Source organism: Electrophorus electricus, chromosome 21, assembly GCF_013358815.1.
Source record: "Electrophorus electricus isolate fEleEle1 chromosome 21, fEleEle1.pri, whole genome shotgun sequence".
Lineage (NCBI taxonomy): Eukaryota > Metazoa > Chordata > Actinopteri > Gymnotiformes > Gymnotidae > Electrophorus > Electrophorus electricus.
The window spans coordinates 9,947,782-9,968,303 of record NC_049555.1 but is presented as its reverse complement, the minus strand read 5'-3'; the positions used below and the strand labels follow the sequence as shown (position 1 = coordinate 9,968,303).

At 44.7% G+C, this 20,522-nt stretch overlaps 1 protein-coding gene across 7 annotated transcripts in view; it reads left to right on the top strand.

Annotated features, from left to right (window-relative positions):
• mtss1lb (MTSS I-BAR domain containing 2b) overlaps positions 1-19,778 on the top strand; it is a 42,869-nt gene extending 23,091 nt beyond the window's left edge. For 2 of the 7 annotated variants that reach the window (XM_035520849.1, XM_035520848.1), the window contains exons 4-15: positions 10,415-10,499; positions 11,015-11,106; positions 11,229-11,303; positions 12,189-12,197; positions 12,821-12,978; positions 13,245-13,352; positions 13,560-13,657; positions 15,402-15,534; positions 15,726-15,800; positions 17,369-17,545; positions 17,793-17,958; positions 18,146-19,778. In XM_035520849.1, the coding sequence (XP_035376742.1) occupies positions 10,415-10,499; positions 11,015-11,106; positions 11,229-11,303; positions 12,189-12,197; positions 12,821-12,978; positions 13,245-13,352; positions 13,560-13,657; positions 15,402-15,534; positions 15,726-15,800; positions 17,369-17,545; positions 17,793-17,958; positions 18,146-18,939 (1,970 nt within the window). In that variant the 3' untranslated portion in view covers positions 18,940-19,778. Of the gene's footprint in view, positions 1-10,414; positions 10,500-11,014; positions 11,107-11,228; positions 11,304-12,188; positions 12,198-12,820; positions 12,979-13,244; positions 13,353-13,559; positions 13,658-15,314; positions 15,535-15,725; positions 15,801-17,368; positions 17,546-17,792; positions 17,959-18,145 lie in introns of all 7 variants that reach the window. The other 5 variants (XM_035520846.1, XM_035520844.1, XM_035520847.1 and 2 more) reach the window with 3 other exon arrangements.
• Positions 19,779-20,522: the final 744 nt, after the last annotated feature.

Here is a 20,522-nt window from a genome sequence, read left to right as displayed (position 1 = left end):
GTGTGTGTGCGCGTGTGCCCTGCAGCATGGCCTTATTCCATAGGCCTGCACTGCCAAGGGAATCTGTGTAAACTAATCCAGATGTGTCACACAAAGAAATGCGTCAGCCAATCAGAGAGTGCAGGCGAGGACACCACCTTTCAGTGAGACAAAAATCACAGTATCACCTCATGGGCATTGAGGTTAATCTACTGCTGGCTGTGTGTGCTCGCCTCTGGCTGTGTCTGTGGCTACTTAATGTGCTTGTCGATATGGCCCAGCTGCTGCAGAAGGGTGACCCTACCCTATACACTGCTGGCACAATAAAAAACAATGTTCTATATGGTGTCTGAAAGCAAAAAAAACCCCAAAACAAAACAAAAAAGGTTCTCATACATTCCATCTGTTCCAAACACCAAAATAAAACACTCCACATGATTCAAGAAAACTAGGTCATTAACAAAACAGAATAATATATATTATTAATATATTTTGATCATAGTCCTTTTTGTGTACTTATTCTTTTCATTCATGTTTTCATGTACCGGTAATGGTCAGCCAGTAGTGTCAGCTGTAACACACTGTGGCGTCTGTAACTGTCTGGTCTTACATGGTTGAAATTTATAGTATTTTCTTTGGATGATTTGACACTCATGCTCAGACAAAGAAACTGTAGTTCTTGTTAATCAAAGATGTGCTCAAATCAGAACATTTGAAAAATTTCATCAGCAGTTTTGCAATTGATCAACTGTGTAGTTTTGTATAATTTGCGGTTAAATCCTCTTTTTAAATTATCACTACCATCTATTATATCAATAATAACACCAAACAATAATAACATTCAGTAGTAGTCATTAGACCTAATAACTTACTTTTTAAGACACTGATAAAATACTGACTAAACCTGAAAACAAGCAACAGTCTGATGGCACTACCTCTGATGAGACAGAATATCATTTGGAAAAAAATGTTTTATAAAGTGGTCAGATCTGCAAAAACATATTCATTAAATATACAATGAATAGCCAACTTATGAAACATCACATATAAGTCAGTTATTTGGTAGTAACAGTTGCCTGTGTATCATTATATCATTTAGGTTCAAACAAGTTAAGATTCTTATTGTTTAACATCAAACTACAAATAAGAATCGTATTTTGGGAGCAGGGTGATGAAAGTAGTCTGTGTATTGTCAATAGGCCACATGTAATTGTTAGGTAGTGTGCAGTGAGTGGTCTTTTCAGTCTCATTTTTATCGGCCACACACACAGCCACAGTGTATGTTTTGGGTGCGCATGCCTAGACGCATAACGTTTGTGTGAATTCTCCTATTTCAGGCTCTGTTACAAAGCTCTGGTGTCTCCTTTCTAACTCTCCTTTTTCTCCTTGTGTTTCCGTTGTGTGGACAGAATCTGGTTTAATCCCCTCTGCTCATTAGACGCTCTTGCTATAATTGAGGCCTTTGCTAAATCGATCCTGGATTTTTTCCACATTCTCGTTGCATCAGTTAGATGACTTTTGAAAGTCTATTGCCCAGGTACGTATGGGTGTCTGGTATATAATAAACTGGTATTGCTCCTAACCACAATGCTTAAAAATGAAATTTTAATATCATGTTAATAATATAATAATAATAATAATACAAATAATATAAATAATCCAGCAGCAGTAATTACGGCAGATGTTTACATGATAAACTTGGAAATTTGGAATAAACAACTTAACACACTAATACATGGTATTAATACATTGAAATGCTACTGGAAACAAAGGTCTAGTAGCAACCTTTCAATACCAGATCAGCATTATAGATTAATGAACGTTTAACTCGCATTTTCTATAGATTTCCTCTGGACTCCTCGCTTCTGTGTCTCATCGGTAGGAATTCTGGCTTTTTACCTTGACTGGAACACTCTTCCTCTAGACCTCGTTCTCTTAGACTCTCTGCAAGCAGTTTAGAAAAACCTAAAAACATACTTATTCACCGTAAACTTTTCTTAAAAGTTTTTCTTTATTTTATTTAACCCCCTCCCACTTTCCTCCCCCTTCACTGTACTTATATTGCTATATTTCTATATTGTATATATTTGCTGTGTTTAATTGTTTGCACTCTGTACTGTGTCCTTGAGGTCTTGAAAAGCACATTCAAATAATAATAATTATTATTATTATTATGATAGATATTGCAATAATATCATTATCGTGAATGTGTAGTGAAAATCTGATATCGTGACAGCCCTAGGTTCAGCCCACGCCGCACGTCCTGGCCTGTGTGCATGTGCGCTCTGCTTGGCTCTCTCTGCCCTGCTGCTGCATGGCTGGTGCTACTGAGTGGAGATAAGGGCTTTGCCTAGTAAACTGCAGGCACACAGGAAGCAAACGAGCTCATGAATGATTTCAGTGTAAACCGCTGGCCACTGATCTCTCCAAATACGCTCTCTATCTGCAGCTACTGTGTGGAGTCCAGCACTGTGACCGCTGTGTCAAGCCCTCATTTCTGCCTTTCCCACTGTGGAACACAGGTCACCCCTCCTGACTCTTCAGAGCATGTGTGTCTGTGTGTGGGAGTTCATATGTTAATGAGATCCAGAAGCAGAAAAGATGTTTCTTCTGATCTTATCCCTATATGAATCATTGTTGATTTTTTTTGACATTCATCCTACAGGCAGTATTCTGAATGAAAGACAACAGATTCCATGTTTGCGTTACATCTGACTAGCCTGGGGAGAGATCCTGTGTGTGGTTGTGTGTCTGTGGTGTGAGAATGCCTTTGCGTTGCTTACTGTTTGTAGTATGTATTGGTATCGGTAATGGTATTGTAATGGTAATGTTATTGCATATTGTGTAATATTATTGTGCATACACTATGTCAATCAATAGGAGTGCATGTGTGTTATGTTTTTGCATATTTGTGTGTGCGAAACTGAAACAGAAATTTAAAAGAAAGCAGAGGAGAAACAAGGTCATCGTTTTTATTCATCAATCTAAAGAAGACCTACATATAAACCACTCTGCTATTTATGGTTGAAGTGGGGGGAAAACTTGATTGCAAACATACAGAAAGCCAATTTATGCAAACATATTTTTGAGGAGATTATTATTGGTGGTTCTGTATCTGTGTGCGTGTGTTTTGCAGATGTGTGTATGTTTCTGTGTAGTGTAGGCAGGGAAGGCACTCTGAATGTTTAGTCTCTTGTGTATAATTGATATTTTAAAAGCCCAGTGGGCTATTGAGGGCTACAGTGAGCCCTGAGAACTAGACCAGCTTGGGTGGGTTAATGTTCCACTCCAAACACACACACACACACACACACACACACACACACACACACACACACACACACACACACACATATACATACACATACACTACACACACACATGCACACACATGCACGGTGCCTGGAGACAATATATTGCATGTCACTGTTCCTTTACTGGTCCACTTTCTGCATTGTCTGTGTAAGATGGTGTAGTATGCGTCAGCATATATCCCATGTGGCTCTCTGCAACACTTCTGTGGGTGGGAATCCAGTCCTGATCTCGCATGTGTGCTTTGTATGTTTTTGGTATGTGTGTCTGTGTGTGATGGTTCCACAGTAATCCTGTGTCTCCCAGTAGGAGAATAACCTATAAAACAGAGCTATTAAAACTGTTCTAATCCCCCAGAGGAAGTGGTGATAATTAGTACCAGCTTGCTCTCTCTCTCTCAGGAAGCTTACTTCCCTGTATATTTTCATGCATCGAGCAGACATTCTCATCTCTAGCCACTTACATTTTCAGTCATGTTACAGTGATAGGCAAATGTAGTGTTAGGGGTCTTGCCCAAGGGCTCTTACTGGTATAGCATAGTGCACTTGCCCTGACAGTCCTCCATGGGAGAGGTAGTGTTGGATATAACCCTATAGTTAGCTTAACACTTCATGCATTGTGAGTTCCTAACCACTAAACCGCTGTTTGTTGAATATATTTGGATTGAACGGACCGCTTTCAGACCCCCAGTTACCCACATAAAAGAAAATGAACTGCTGTGATGGAAATGTGCTTGACCCCCTCAACCATGCCTTGAACACTGCATTTAGAACTGTCCTCCATTCAAATAATATCCAGTCAACAGTGGTTCTTTAGAAAACCTGCCATGGACGAACAGAGCAGAGGGGGGCTGAAGAACTGTGCATGCCAACTATGGTCTATAAAATGTAACTATAAGTGTAACTAGAGTCCAGTGAATTTCAATGCAATGTGGGTGATTCTAATAAATTGACTTCTGAATGTGTGTTGTGTGTGTCCGTATGTGTCTGTGTGAGTCTGTGTGAATGGATGGCGCAGCAGAAAGAGGAAGTGGGGCAGACGAATCTCAGCAGATTTCATCTCTGCCGTTGCTATGGCAATGTACTAGTGGCAAGGCTGTGGGCCTGAGGTGCTAGCAAATAGGGATTGAGAAAAAGAGAGAGAGACAGGAAGGGGAGACAGGAAGAGAGAGAGAGAGAGAGAGAGAGAGAGAGAGAATCGGGTGGTACCACGGCTAAACAAAAACTCTTAAAGAGTCTCATTGGTATTCACTGCAAAAGAAGGGCTAGGTGTTTATATAGTCAAAAAAATTAAAGGCCTCTCTCTCCCCCTCTATCTCTCATGCTCTCTCCCCCTCTATCTCTCATGCTCTCTCCCCCTCTATCTCTCATGCTCTCTCCCCCTCTATCTCACCCTGTGTTGGAATGCAGTGCCAATTCTCTCTTCTTTTTTCCATGCCTCTGTGAATGATTCAGTTTGTTTGAGGGTGATGGGACATGTACCCCCTTTTCTGCCTCACCGCATCAAAAGAGAGTCTCATGCGGATAAATGCATCCCAGACCAACTTGTCTCTTCACATCCTCTCTGTTTTATATACTCAGCCCAAACAATCCTACAATACCCATCTCACTTTTTTCAGAAATGACCCTGACTAGTGTTCCCAGGGCTGATGGGCAATGCAGTTTAACATTTCAATTAAATTCCTCTCGTGTGGATTTTGACTGCTTGTAGATAAGACTGCATTTCCCATGAGCCTGCACAGGGCTGCAGAACTAGGTGGAGATGCGTTAGCTGGGAAAGGCTTAGTGCTCCAGTATAGGTACGCTCTCTCTGGCCTTTGTAGGTGTGGTAAAGCAGCTGTTTACTGCTCCTGTAGTAATGACTATATGAAATCAGTTGGGATCATGATTTAGTGGTCTGCATCATGCCATAGGTGGTGTATATTGTATGGTATGAGTGTGGCAAGCTTTAGTATGAACTTTTTGGGCTTTTTTTCTTGAACATATTTATGGTATATATTTCAAAATATGAACACCCACATTGGAGGACTGTTGCTTAGTTAGCTTTGTGCATAGTTAGTGTCTGACCTATTTTTTGTTGACCACTCTATTAGTGTGTGTGTGTGTGTGTGTGTGTGTGTGTGTGTGTGTGTGTGTGTGTGTGTGTGTGTGTGTGTGTGTGTTTGCGCATATGGCAGATGTACTTGGCTAATCTCTAAGGTTACTGTGTAAATGACTGCTGGTTGAAGGGAAATAGGCTCACTGGTTGCTGAGGGCTGATGACTTGATCTGATTGACATAGTCTTGTGTGGTTTGCACTGGGGGAGGGATGGGTCCTGTCAGAAGCACATCTTCAGGATTACTCCTTATTCTTCTCTGGAACACGCACACCCTAGTGAAGAGAACGAGCGCCGACACCCCACGGCCGAGGCTGTGGAATTCTTCTCTGTAGGGCAGGTTAGCCACGAGTCTGTGTGTAAAATGAGAACTAATTTCCAGGAAACTGAAATGGAATAGTAATGGATATGAGTAGTTGTCAGTATGAGATTGATGGCAATTGAGAACTATATCACATTATCAGTTCAGAGTCTGTAAGAGAATGCCATATAATCAAACGCTCCAGTAAGATGGATATTTGAATTGTTTGATTTATTTATTTATTTATTTTATGAACATGATTTTTAATTTTTTTTACGTGCTTCATCTTGTGAAACTAAATCATGAAATGATAATGTTGAACTGATGGAATTACTATCTCTGTTGTATCTTTAGTGTACTAGGGTTTGTGTAGGATGTGGTGAGGGCTTTGGGTTCTCTCTCTCTCTCTCTCTCTCTCTCTCTCTCTCTCTCTCTCTCTCTCTCTCTCTCTCTCTCTCTCTCAAGGTTCCAGCCTTGGTCACAGCCCCTTAATTCTCCAATGTTCCACACAGTCATGGGGTTGCATGCACACCATGCTGGTTGCTCTCATGATAGACAAAAAAAAAAAAAAAAGACATTTGGATTACTGCTGGGGGGGAGAGAAAGAGTGAGTGAGTGAGGAAGGCAGTGAAGATGCGATAGTGAGGGAGGGAGGGAGAGAAGGGATGGATTTGTTGTTTTTGCTTTGAGTCAGTGTAATACACACATTTAACAGAAGGACATATTTGCTGATGCGTTTCTGGATTTATTTGACATCTGCTTGTGATATCTTTAACATCAGCTTCATCACCACCTACCGTGTGCACGGACAGGTTCAACATCATATTAAAAATAGGCTAAGTGATTTTGAGCAGGTTGGGAGTGGGGGGTGGGGGGTTGTGCTTGTCTTGGTGTAGCGGTGCTGTGCTAGGTGGGGCAGTCAGAATTATGCAGCGTCATGGCTGAAGCACTCTGTCTGCCCGCAGGGACTGATTGATTTCTACTCTGCTGTCCACACACCTTCACCTCCCTCCATCTGTTGCCTTGGAAACGAGGCATGAGCCTGGACTGTTCTGATGCATTTAGCCAGCTGGAGCCAGTATGGCTAATGACTAGCCACTGCTGGCTGTACGTATGTGGAGAGGCAGCTCTGGGATCAGTGCTGGTGAAGGCTCAGCATTGGGAGCTGCACAATGCTCTTGTTGGCAGTATCTGCAGATTAGCTTTGTGTAGTAATGCTGTAACACAAGTGTTTTAAGTGCGAAACATGGCATGCTAGCCATTTTATATACACTAGCTTGCACACATACACACAGAGATGATGTGTTAGCAGATGAATGATTTATCAGTGTCATTTTTAGCAACTGATTTTTAGTAAGCAGCATCATAGTTGTGCTGTAGTGCTTGGAGTGGGCATTATTTCTGGTGTATACCAATGAAAACACACCCACATACACCATGCATATGGAAACAGGCAAGCTGAGGGTGTTGTAATGCCCTTTACTTTCTATAAAAGCAAATCAGCAACTTTCTTTTTTTTTTTTCAAAATGAAAAAAAAAAACAACAACAAAAAAAACAACTGCAATATGGATTTGGGGTATAGTACAAACCTAAGTGTGTTTGTTGGATTATTACAGTGAAGATGTCCATTTTATTGTGTTTCCTAATATATTTTTAGAATCTGCTTTTTGAAGTTTATTCCACACACCCATGGTGTGTGCACTTGTATGTGCACAGTGGTTAATGAGGCTGTGTGTGTGTAAGAACAAGGAGCAAGCCAGATTAGAGAGAAAGAAAAATGCGAAACACAGAGAGTGAGAGAAAAAGGAAGAGAGAGAGAGAAAGAGAGAGAGAGAAAGAGAGAGAGAGAGAGAGAGAGAGAGAGAGAGAGAGAGAGAGAGAGAGAGAGAGAGAGAGAGAGAGAGAGAGAGAGAGAGACACGAAGGGAAAATCTAAAAACGTGATACACATATCCACATAGGCACATAAGAGTTTTTGTTATGGCATGTTATGGCATACACATGCACACACACACACACACACACACACACACACACACACACACACACACACACACACACACACACACACACACACACACACACACACACACACACACACTCTTCCTCAGTTCTGGTTTCCCAGCTTGGCAGTGCTGACTAAGTGTCATGAGAAAAATCAATAATGGGGCTCAGCATGCTGGCACTGAGGTGCTTTAGCAGTTAGCAGAGTGGCTAAAGGCAGTCCATGTGGCTGGAGCAGTCGGAGGTGGCACTGAAGCGTGGGCGGTGCCAGGCTTTCCCGATTACCGTCCAAGCGGAGCTCCTGCCGTCTGGATGGCTTGGCAGGCCACGAGGACCAGGACTGTGCACGGATGCTAAAGGAAGCTTGCTAGCTTTCACAGTCCGAGTGAGCACTGCGACGGCAGGGGAAGCAGGGGAGGCCCATGGCCAGGCAACACATGGGCGCGTTTAGCACGTGGGAGAGGAAGGGGGGGGTATGTGTGCTCCAGATGTCAACAGTCTTTGTTGCACTGTGCACTTTTACCCTACGAGGAAGCACTGAACAGGATTAAAAGGAGCAATTTAACTGCTGCAGACATTTGTGTACATGAAAATGCACAAACATGCTCGTGTGCACAAACACACACACACACACACACACACACACACACACACACACACACACACACACACACACACAGAGAAAAAAAAAATCAATCCAGAAGCAATTAACATGTGTGAGAAGTTCCCACTTGGCATCATCTCTCTGTGCCTGTCTTTCTCCTCCCTCCTTTCTGTCTCACACCCTCAGTATGTAATTCACACTCCTCTCCTTTCCTCTCCTCTCCTCTCATTATGAGTCTTTCTCTTTTGCTCTCTGCTAGGTCTCTCACTATTTCCATTTCTAATCTCAAGATGCCATAGTGTTTTGAAACTAGAGCCTGTTTCAGTTTGCTGTGCTGTGCTGTGGGTGTGCATGTGTGTGTGCACTCCCATGTGCCACAGTAATGAATGGTTGCTGGGCAGAACAGTAGGCACAAGGCAGGAATGTGTTAATTATGAATGGAGCTTCTCTCTGTGTCTGTGTGAGTGTGCGTGTGTGTATGCGTGTCTGTTTGCACTGCATATGTGCTTTATGTGTGAGTTGGAATGGCTGAATATTGTATAGTGTTTTTGCGAAGTTGCCAAGCAATAAATCTGAATTATAATTGAGTCTGTGTTCCTGTAAACCACAAAGGAGACATCAACACTAATAACAAGATAGTGAGACATAATCTAAAATGCGTTGTGTGAGTTACTGGTGGGCAATTTAACTATGTGTCTGCCTTCTGAGTTTAGCTTCATTAGCTAGGTCTTGATTGACTCCTGTTCTGTATGAGTGTGATGTCATTTAGTGCATGTGATAGGTCATGTGACATAGATCCATCATTACTGTGCACAGAAGCGTTGATGGAATTCTAATACCGTGTATATGTTCTTTCATCTGAAAGACCATGATTATTTTGCAGTCTTCAAAGTAATTCATCACACACCTAAGAACTACGATAAAAAGGAACTATAAAATATGGGTATGATGAATAGATTTATACTATTAATTAAAGTCTGTGTAATGCAGAATCTCTTTATATCTTTTTATTCCAAAACAATGTGCCCTGTCTGCCTTACACTAAACAGATATCAGGTTAAATTGTGTTGCTCTCGTGGAGGCCAGTGAAGGTGAGGGTGGAATTAGTGCTTGACTGAATGACCAGCGTCTTGGGCTTTGGCTTGATCTCAAGCTGACTTCTCAGATTCTGCCGGGAGAACTCAGAAAACCTGATGCATTAATGGATCCATTGGTCTACTGCACTCTGAAGTCACAACTCTGTTTAGCTTTGTCTTGCCCTCATAACAATATCTTTAATGATGAATAAAGACTTTGAGTACCCAAAAATCATTAGTCACAACCACATCATTCAGTCTTAAGTTTGAATCTTTATGCTTTTCATTCTGCCTTTATGGAATTTGCTACAGAGTGAGCAGTGTTCGCTTTATTCTTGTGAATGTTTAACACACGTCATGGACGTGCTATTTAAAGTTTCAGAGCAGTTCAGGGAATGGCAGCAGTCCCAGGGGCTTTTGTTATATATTACTCACTGAGTTCAACAAGTGAGAACCATCCTATAAACACAGGAGAGAAAACAATAGCTGAGCAGGACACCTTCTTTGGAAGAGAGAGCAGTACCTCGGTGAGGTCAAGAGTTTCCAAACGCTCACCAGCTGCTAAAAATAGCTTGATGTATGTAACCATTACAGGTTCTCTCTCTCTCTCTCTCTCTCTCTCTCTCTCTCTCTCTCTCTCTCTCTCTCTCTCTCTCTCTCTCTCTCTCTCTCTCACACACTCACACACACACACACACACACACACACACACACACACACACACACACACACACACACACACAACTAGCAGCAATATTTGGACTGTGGCTTGGATTGTGTACATTACAAGTAAATAGCTAGGTCATGTGGATGACAAATATTTGACCGACATCATGGGACACACGCGAGTCATTTAAACTGCTGTCTGTGGTCACGATGTGCTGTACTGTAGCAAACATCCATCCGTTTTACCATGGTCTGGGTGGCTTGTACTGTAGCTCTGGTGTCCCTAATCTTTACTGTGGATGACCTGGGCTCTGGCACCCAGTGTGTTTATCACAGCTGTGTCCTGACGTTCTCTCTGTCGCGCATGTCTTCTGCAGGTGCCACGCGGGACATCGGCTCGGCGCTCACCCGCATGTGCATGCGCCATCGCAGCATCGAGGCCAAGCTGCGCCACTTCACCAAGTATGACGGCACTTTCCCACTGCTTCCTGCGCAGCACAGAATTGTGGGATGTTTGTGTGTGCTTGTGGGTGTTTGTGTAGGACTCCAGAAGTACTGCAGTAGCAGGGCAACATGTGTGCTCACACACACACACACACACACACACACACACACACACACACACACACACACACACACACACACTCACACATTCATTAGAAAACATATTTCCATTGGCAGCTTAATGAATGAAGGAGCCACGACCTTCAAAGTCATGCTGTAAACCTGATAGCAGGTCCTCATTTTTCACCAGCTTTAAAAATTCCACTAACATAGAAAAAGGTAATTATTTAGTGCAATTATCCAAAATGAAACTGATGATGATGATAATGAAGTTTTCTTTCAAGACATTAGCTGGGAGGGGCCGAGAGGGGTTTTGTCCATTATATCATACTGGGAAACATAGCAAATAAAAAAAGTGTGTGTCTTTATTGTTTGATATCTCTTCTTTCTTCCTAATTGCCCCAATCTCTCAGTGCTCTCATGGAAAGCCTGATAAACCCTTTGCAGGAGCGAATTGAGGACTGGAAGAAAACAGCCAATCAACTGGACAAAGACCATGCCAAAGGTCATCACAGCATGCGAACCTCTGATCTTCACTCTCACCAAATATCTAAATAATTCAGCAATCCGTAAATGTTTGATGATGGGCAGCACAAAAAAACAAGGTGTTTCTGATTTCTGTCATAGAGTATAAACGGTCTCGTCATGAGATAAAGAAGAAATCATCCGACACGATGAAACTGCAGAAGAAGGCACGGAAAGGTACAAAGGCTTCTTTTAAAAAAAAACCGTTACGAGCTTGTGACAGAAATCGTCCAGTCAGACCTGTGCGGCTTGGAACAGCTACTTTAAGAGGTCCAAGCAAACATTGTAGCTTTGCACCACTGCATCAAGTCTGCCATAGTAACAGCTGGTACTTTAGGTCCGGTTGCTATAACTACAGGTATAGCCGAACACTTTGTGTTACGTAATCCTCCCCTGCCGCCTAGCTGAAATCTCAGCCTGCCAGACAGAGTCAAGTCACTTCAGTGGCACATGGGAAGACAAGTGCCTAAAATGCTAATAAGATCTGCTTTCTTTAAAGCTGCTGAGGCTCATTTGGGCAGCTAATGCTGCTCAACCGTGAAATGCAATGGGTAAAACTTTGTAATGTAATACCTCCCCCTAGTGGTCAGCATGAAAAGCTCCATCTCATTCGTCATTTGTCGAGCTGGTTCCCCCTACTGTCTCAACAGCCAATAATTTGTGTTCCTGAAGAGAGGATGATAAGTCTGTGTGTTACTAGGAAGACTAAGTAAGACTATACCATTAAATAAAAATACCTTTATTTGACTTATATATGTTATGCTAGGGCACCATATCCAATTTTCTTTTAAGGTTACATTATACTTATTGTATAGACCAAGGAGCAGCGTTTTATTTTTTATTATTTTGGTTGGGGTTTGGTTGCTGCATTGGTTTTCCTCTAACAGTCCCAAAGCACTTTGGCTGTAAAATGAGCTGTGATGGCTTCTTTACACTAACCCTAACACGGGGCTCTCTTTCTCTCTACCACCTCTCTCTCATATCCTCCATCCTCTCATGAATGCCCCTGCTATCCTCCCACCCCCTCACCCCCCCTCACCCTCTCTCTCTATCCACCTGTAGAACTGCAGGGTAAGTATGATCCCCCCCCCCAAGCTTGTGAGCATGGCCCTTTTCCTTGCTTCTAACTCAAGCATAGCATAGGGCAGAGTTCACCGGCTCAGACATGCTTAATGCCAAGGCCTCTTTGGTCACGGCGTGTGACATCGGCCACCTACCTGCTGTCTTTTTCTCCCCTCCTCCCACAATGCCCTGGGCCTTGCTTCCTGCATGGTTAGCAGATGCTGTCACGGCATGCTTCCTGCTCATGAAGCTGCTCCTTTTTCAGGCAATCAGACTTTTTCTCAGCAAGGGTCACGACATGCCGCTAACCTCTACAACTTGCATGAGTCAACACCGGTAACGTCCTCGTGGGAAGTTTTCGTTTCGCTTACTGAATGTAGAAAGCACCGGGTGTGTGTAGTGCATCCATTTGCCCTCCATCAGCTGTGTAGATGCTAGTCAGAGCCGATCGGTCTATTCTGTGTTCAGTGTATGCATTGACATGGAAAGTGATGATGTCCTTCACATTCTAATGCCATCTCTCTCTTCCTTCCTCCCTGGCCCACTCCGTTACTTTGGCCATCTCGCTGTCATCTTCTGTCCCTGGTTTACTGATTCCTTTGCCATCCACTTGTCCCTTTCCTTCCCCGCAGGCCGAGGGGACCTGCAGCCTCAGCTGGACAGTGCCATGCAGGATGTGAACGACATGTACCTGCTGATGGAGGAGACGGAAAAGCAGGCGGTGCGGCGCGCTCTAGTGGAGGAGAGGGGGCGCTTCTGCACCTTCATCAGTCTCCTGCAGCCTGTAGTGGTGAGTGCCCTGCATAGTGCATAGTGGCCTTCCATAAGCACATATTAACCATTATTTCCATTTATTCCCATTTCAAGTTTCGTAGTGGACTAAATTTGGGTCTGTTGTAGTTTACATTCACAGTATTCATACTGTAGGAAAAGTAGGATTACAGCATAATACCTTATATTACAATATACAGTCCCAAACCATACATTCTGCATTAGACGCTACAGTTATGGACAGTTATGGAGTGAAATAATGCTTGTGTCTGTTTCTTTCCTCAGAATGGAGAAATTGCCATGCTGGGAGAGATCACCCATCTCCAGGCCATTATTGATGACCTCACTGTGCTAACCACGGACCCGCACAAACTGCCCCCTGCTAGTGAGCAGGTAGAGGTCACCACAGCAAGGGTGTGAGGCAGCCCAGCTGTGTAGTAACTGCAGCAGAGGGTCAGCACATTTAGTGCAGACTCTCAGGGGATATGTAGTGGGTTATGCAGAAACACACACACACACACAAACAAACAAACAAACATGTCTGCTGGCAGAAAGTGTGCGTTGCCGATATCTCTGAGCGTCTGTCTTCCCCTCTCTCAGGTGATTAAAGACCTAAAGGGGTCGGACTATAGCTGGTCCTACCAGACCCCTCCGGCATCTCCGAGCAGCTCCGGGTCGAGGAAAAGCAGCATGTGCAGGTGAGAGGGAGAGAAAGAAATATAGAAAAACAGAAGAGAAAGGAAGGAGGTCAAGGGAGAAGTTGTTTATTCCTTTAGATTGTGAACAGTATATTATTAAGATAGTTGGAGGTTAAGAGAAAAAGGGATTATTTTCAATGTCATATTTTTTATATATGTATATTTACTCTTCTCTTGATTATAAACAGTGTAGTATTATTGATCAGTTTTAAACCTACAGTAGCTCAGTGGTAGCATTTGTGTGTGTGTGTGTGTGTGTGTGTGTGTGTGTGTGTGTGTGTGTGTGTGTGTGTGTGTGTGTGTGTGTGTGAGGGTTTTCTACTGAAGTAGCCTTGGCATGTCTGTCTACCTGCTGCTCCTGCTCACACACTGTGTCCTGTCTGTGTGTGCATTTCTGATGTGAGTTAACATGTCAGCTCCTGTGTCTGTGCCCATGCATTAACAAGCATTAATACATTAAAAGCCCCAGCAGGAGTGCTACTGACTGCCCGTATCAAACCATAGCTGTTTGTGGAGGCCTTTCGCAGAACTGTGGGCTATGGAAGTGTAATTGTATGTTATTAGGTACGCAGTCTGCCATGGTTTCTTCCGGTTGATTTAGAGACTAATTATTCTGCTTTGTTGCCATATAACAGGTGCTGAGCTAAAATACAGTGTTGACAACCACTGTAAATCCAGCACTGTCCAGTCTTAAATCCAGCACTGTTCTGTCTTAAATCCAGCACTGTCCTGTCTTAAATCCAGTGTTGTCTATAGACTAATTCGCAATTAAGTTACTAGAAATCGTAATGGAGGGCAGAGAATATAAAATATTTAAAAGACAACTTTTTGTGTTTCAGATCTCTGCAGTAATATTTCAGCTGGCAGCTAACATAATAGAGATCATGTTTCAGCTAAAAAATGAAAGACGTGTAAATGTATGATCAGTCTATTTGTAGAACGCAGATGGTCTCCAGTCAGTCAGACAGTGCTCCATGGAAATGCCATGCTGTGTGTATGTTTGTGTTTGTAGGTGTGAGTGTGTGTGAGGGCGTGTGTCTGTATGTGTTCGCACATGCATGTAGCCTTAAATGGAGACAGGGGATGTGTCCATGTGGTGACATGCATAGGCCTGTCATCGTGGACACACACTCTCCACACCAGATGCCCAGTTCAGTACACTGTCTGCCCATGCCTGGGAGTCACGTGTTCTCACACTCTCTCCAACCTGTGTGTTTCATGTGCCTCCCCCCTCCCCCACCCGTGTTGTTACCCACCCTCGATCCCACACTGCTCCCCCATATCACACCTTCATGATCTGTGTCCCTCCATTCTGCCCATTTCCTCTCTCCATCCCACTCATCATGTGATCTTCAATTCAAATCACTGTTCACCATGTTTTTCTCTCCCGTCCTGCATGTTCTCTCTGTTTCATCAACCATGTGCAATCCCCTTTTCCTCGTCCACAACTTTTCTTTATGTATAAAACCCTTTGTTTGGTTTTGTGAATCACATCACCCCACATTGTCTTTATCTGGGCCATTTTTGGGTGCACACGTACCATATACCCTCTCAACTACCCCTGTTCTGTGGGCTCACCTCCACACCCTCAACCCCCGTGTCTCTCTGCCCTTCCACACCCTCCACCCCCTCCTCCACCCTCCTGTTCGCCCTGCAGCAGCGTGAACAGCACCCACAGTAGTGCCTCCCGCTCCTCGGGAGGCTCTCAGACTCACTCACCCAGTTCATCCTGTCGCTACCGCAGCCTGGCCCAGCCGCCACCAGGGGGCGCTCACCGTCTCAGCAGCGTCTCCTCTCACGATTCCGGCTTCGTCTCACAGGACGCCAACGTTTACTCCAAGCCGCCCTCACCCATGCCCTCGGACATTACCAGCCAGGTAAGCGCTGCCTCGGCCTGCCTGGCTGCCATTCAGAGTTTCAGCACCAGGGATCGAACATGCTCCCTTCTCGATGAACAAAGCAAACTGGTCCTAGCACACAGAGATGAAAAAGGCTTAGCTGTGCCAAAGGTGGTAGGATGCGGTTGTCCAGTAACGTGCCTTTTGTATTTTCTTCCTTGGTCCTGCAGAAGTCATCGAGTTCAGCGTCCTCTGAGGCTTCTGAAACATGCCAGTCAGTGAGTGAATGCAGCTCTCCCACGGCAGTAAGTGCACACTTCCACTCACTCCCACAGGAATGGGCATGTGGAAAAGGTTTTTCTGCAATTGTTCGTATTGCCATTTTTAATCCTGGGAGCATGCCTGAGTCGTACAATACATTTGAACTGTTATAGTTTTGTCCATCCGTGATATATTGATATGACAGCTGAATGTTTAAATAAAAATTAAATGGGAAAAAAAAAAAAATTGTCCAAATTTACATTGACACTGGCCCATACCTGATCCTCTAATACAAGTCCATTACCCAAATGTTACTTATTTCTACTTTGTTACTTTACATGCAAGGATAGCTAACTAGTAACGGAACTGTATAGTCACCAGGAACATTACACTAGTTATCAGCATCCAAAACTTCACTTGCCTCATATGACATAATTCAGCTGGGCAATGTAATTTTTACATTAACGATTTCATAATAAGGCATGCATAGTTCATATTTGTAAGTTTAAGTGGAAATTATAGTATCATACCCATTCCTGCTGAAATTCTGTACAATTCAAACTGAGACTCACCTGCTTGTGGTGGAGTGACAAATTATAGAGAAGGAAACAGCAATACACTTCCAGTATTTGTGAGCAACAGTAGCATGTAAAAACAATAAGAAAGCAGAAAGTATTGCATGACCATTTGTATTACGTATAAGTAAAACAAAGTGAAAATGTGATTTTGGACAAACTGTTCAATTAAAGCATCACTGTCCAGTAAGTATAAGTGTAAAGTCTTATATATCCATTTCACCAGCTGGCTGGATATATAATGATATGATGGCTGAATGCTGGGCTGTTTTGACCATGGTGGCTTGGTCATGACACTGAATAGCATGAATGCATGTCAGCACAGGCCTGCTTCTCTCCCCTCATCTGCTCTCTCACCTTTGACCTTGGTAGCCTTTCCCTCACTCAGCCTCCTTGAGGCAGGGGGTGTGATTCTCTGGCTGCCCTGACCGTCTCCATCTTGTCTCTCCAATTCCGCAGTTTGCCTCGTCCTTCGCTACCTTCCGCCCCGCTCTCTCTCACGCTGGCACCATCAGGCCTTTCTCTGTCATTCTTCCTGCGTCCCCACCCTATAACCGCTCCCCCGGATCCAACACTTCCTCACCCACATCAAAGGTTCCTTGCTGGAAGGTTTGTTCCCATGGGCACATTTTCTTTGCAGATATTTTGATTTATTTTATTTTGCGTATGTCTGTGTGTTAATTTGCTGAGTAATGCACATTTTACAGTAGTCTTGCTTTAATTTCATTTCCTGCTTAACCTCATTCATTACCTCATTTTGCTCCTTAACACAAACCTTCTGGTGGGTCCTGGTTTCAGATCTCTGGCTCAGAGATTTGCCAAACTGATCAGGATGGTACTTTTTACTCCCTAACTGCACTCAGCTCAGAATCATAAACACAAAACACTGCATTGGCACGTGTAAAATGCACATGCACATCCACAACACTTGGTTGAAAGGACACCTAATCCTCTGGATAGTGGTCTTCTCTCTTGTGCAAGAGGCAGCATATGGTGTTTACTGTGAAAACCAACAATAATCGCTCCCACTTCTTCAGGATTGGTCAAAGGCAGGTCCGCATGAGCAACCATTGGTCAACACGCTCCAGAGGAGGAAGGAGCCCCTGGATAGGCTGAGGGAGTCAGAGGCATTGCCCCAATCGCAGGGCTACGCTGGGATGCATCCCGATGACCCCCAGAGGCTGAGGATGACCCCTACTACTATAGCAGCTAAGGTAATACTCGCTGAGCGAGACAGGAGATCAGATACGCCATGATTACCACGATATCTTCATCAGTGCGGAAAAAGCTCTGATGAAGATGCTTGCAGGTGCTGTGATGCTAATGAGCATTGCCAGGCAGCAGATGCCTGGGTTCAGCATGTTTGCTGAGCTGCAAGTGGGAAGCAGTGGCACTGGGCTGCACTGCTCCACTGGGCGGGTACTGGGCCCCGTGCCTGAGAGCAGCTGTCGTGTGTTGCAGCACGGTGAGGAGGTGTCTCCAGCGGCCAGCGAACTGGCCATGGTGCTGACTCGCGGCCTGAGCGTGGAGCAGCAGAAGAGCAGCCGTGACTCGCTTCAGTACTCCAGCGGGTACAGCACACAGACCACCACGCCATCATGCTCCGAGGACACCATTCCCTCCCAGGGTAACACCCACTGGACCAAACGCTTCTCTCATATACACTCCTCTCAGAGTATTGACAGATGCTGATCCTCAGCAGTCATTCAGCTCATGTACGATTTTTAAAATTTTTGAATCTGGCTATATTTGATTATGTATATTGAAACTGAAATATGGTTGTTTTTTCCATTGTGCATGTCTCTGACTCTCAGGCTCTGACTACGATTGCTACTCTGTAAACGGAGACACTGAAGCTGACGGGCAGGCCGATTTTGATAAGTCCTCCACTATACCGCGCCACAGTAACATTGCCCAGAATTATCGGCGCATGATTCAGACCAAGCGGCCTGCCAGCACGGCTGGCATTCCCACTGGGATGTCTGGTCAGGGCGGCGCTTCGGCCGGGAGCGGCAGTGCTGGGGGAGCAGGCACTCCGGGCACAGCCACCATCCGCCGAACCCCCTCCACCAAGCCCGGCGTAAGACGCACCCTGTCCAATGCAGGCCCCATCCCTATACGCCCACCCATAGTGCCCGTCAAGACGCCCACTGTGCCCGACTCGCCCGGAGGATACCCCGGGCCGCCGACCCGTGTCGGCAGCGAGGAGTGTGTGTTCTATGTGGCGGATGACGCCTCACCAGGGGCCCTGGAGTATGTGAAGGCGTCGCCCAAACGCCTGAGCCTGCCCAACACGGCCTGGGGCGCGGGTGGCATGGCCGCCCTGGAGATGAGCGTGTATGGGCAGCCAGGAGAAGAGGACCAGCTGCTCGCCGCCAACCGCCACAGCCTGGTGGAGAAGATCGGTGAGCTGGTGGCCAGTGCTCACGCACTGGGCGAGGGCCAGTTCCCCTTCCCCACTTTCCCCGAGCAGGCACCCCCGGGGCCCCAGGCCCAGGCTGACCCACAGGCCCCTCAGGAAGGCGAGGACATGCTGGTGTCCATCCGTCGTGGCGTGCGGCTGCGCAAGACCGTCTCCAATGACCGCTCGGCACCCCGCATTTTGTGATGTCTCCTTGAGCGGGGAATCCGAGAGCGGGAAACAGAGATGCGATGAAGAAAAAAAAAAACAAAGCACTACATGTGGACTCTGTAGAGAATGACCTATGAAAAGAAGATTTAAAAAAAATAATTAAATGTTTAAAGAAGTTGTTAGAGTAAATACACGATGAAATGATAAATAACGATAATGAGAAAAAAAGAAATGTTAAATAACAACTGGCTCAGGCCACTATAACTCTTAGCGTGTCTGAACGCATGTTTGTCTTATTAACACCACCCATCACGGTGAGACAGACTGTAGTGAGACGTTGAGCGACGGAAGGAACGATGAAGCAGGACCTTAGGAACCCCCTGTAAGGCCCTGTGTTGTACGGGACCTGGTCGCCCCATACAACACGCACCCTTACCTGTCTTTGGACCCTAGAATTCAATGGTGGAAAAGCTCATGTAGGGAGGGTGAGGAGCATGGTTGGGGTGAATGGTCTCGCAAAAGAGCCTCTCCCCAACTATAAGCCCCACCCCCACCCTCCAGCTCCCTGACGTCACACTGCCAAATGAGACGATTGCGATAGATCTCTTACTGTGTGTTTGTCTGCTTGTGATTGGTCAGTGTGGCTGTCAGTCTGGCTGAGGGTGAGCGGGGCTCTGCTGCAGGTCAGCTTGTGGTTTCGTAAGGGGGTGGGGCTTGTTTGTAGACTTCTGTTTCTAGACTTCTTTGACTAGTTTGTTCTTGTTTATTTCTAAGCAATTGATCTTGATCCCAAAACCTGAAACAGTATGTGTGTGTGTGTATGTGTGTGTGTGTGTGTGTGTGTGTGTGTGTGTGTGTGTGAGGTGTATGCATTTTGTAGAGCTGAGGTAAAAAAAAAAAAAAAAAAAAAAAAAGATGCCAATATAATGTGGAGCAATAACACTTTTATTTCGTTTCATTGATTGAAGAAAGTTACAAGAGTAGCTTTTAATGTGTGAAAAGCTGTGGCTATCTTCAGTGTAGGTGCTGAGCTTATCAGCGGACAAGTCTGAGATTTGTCTAGTTGGGTACTGGCCATAATATGAGAAGAGTAAAGCAAAGAGCACTTTGAAGATGTAGTCTTGACCACTAGGTGTCACTGTGGCTGCACTGTGTGCTGAGAGAGGAAGTGCCACCTTTAAGGGATGTAGAGTGAGATCAGGAGTGGCATGACAGTGAATAGAGAGAAAAAGAAAGTGAAGTAGACATGTCAATGAAGGAATTAGTTGGACTTGTAAGCTGTTGGTATTTTTATTTTTATTTTCATTAAGAATTGAGTATTTACATAACTATATCTTTTTCACAAATCTGAATGGGTTCATCCCATCTTTGGACGGCCACTGCTGGAGATGCGTCACTAAGATAACGATAAAGGCACAGACCTGGTCGTCAAGTGCAAGGACGAGTTCAAGGAGCGCCCAGTGTGGAACGGCGGAGAGGGTTGAAGATGAGGATGAGGACGTAGGGAGGCGGAGAGAATGATCTCAGGCAAAAGGAAAGCCATCCGGTCGTTTATTTAGCAAGCATTCCACTGCCTGATACAGAATTTAGATCAACTTATAAAACAGACTATACCCATC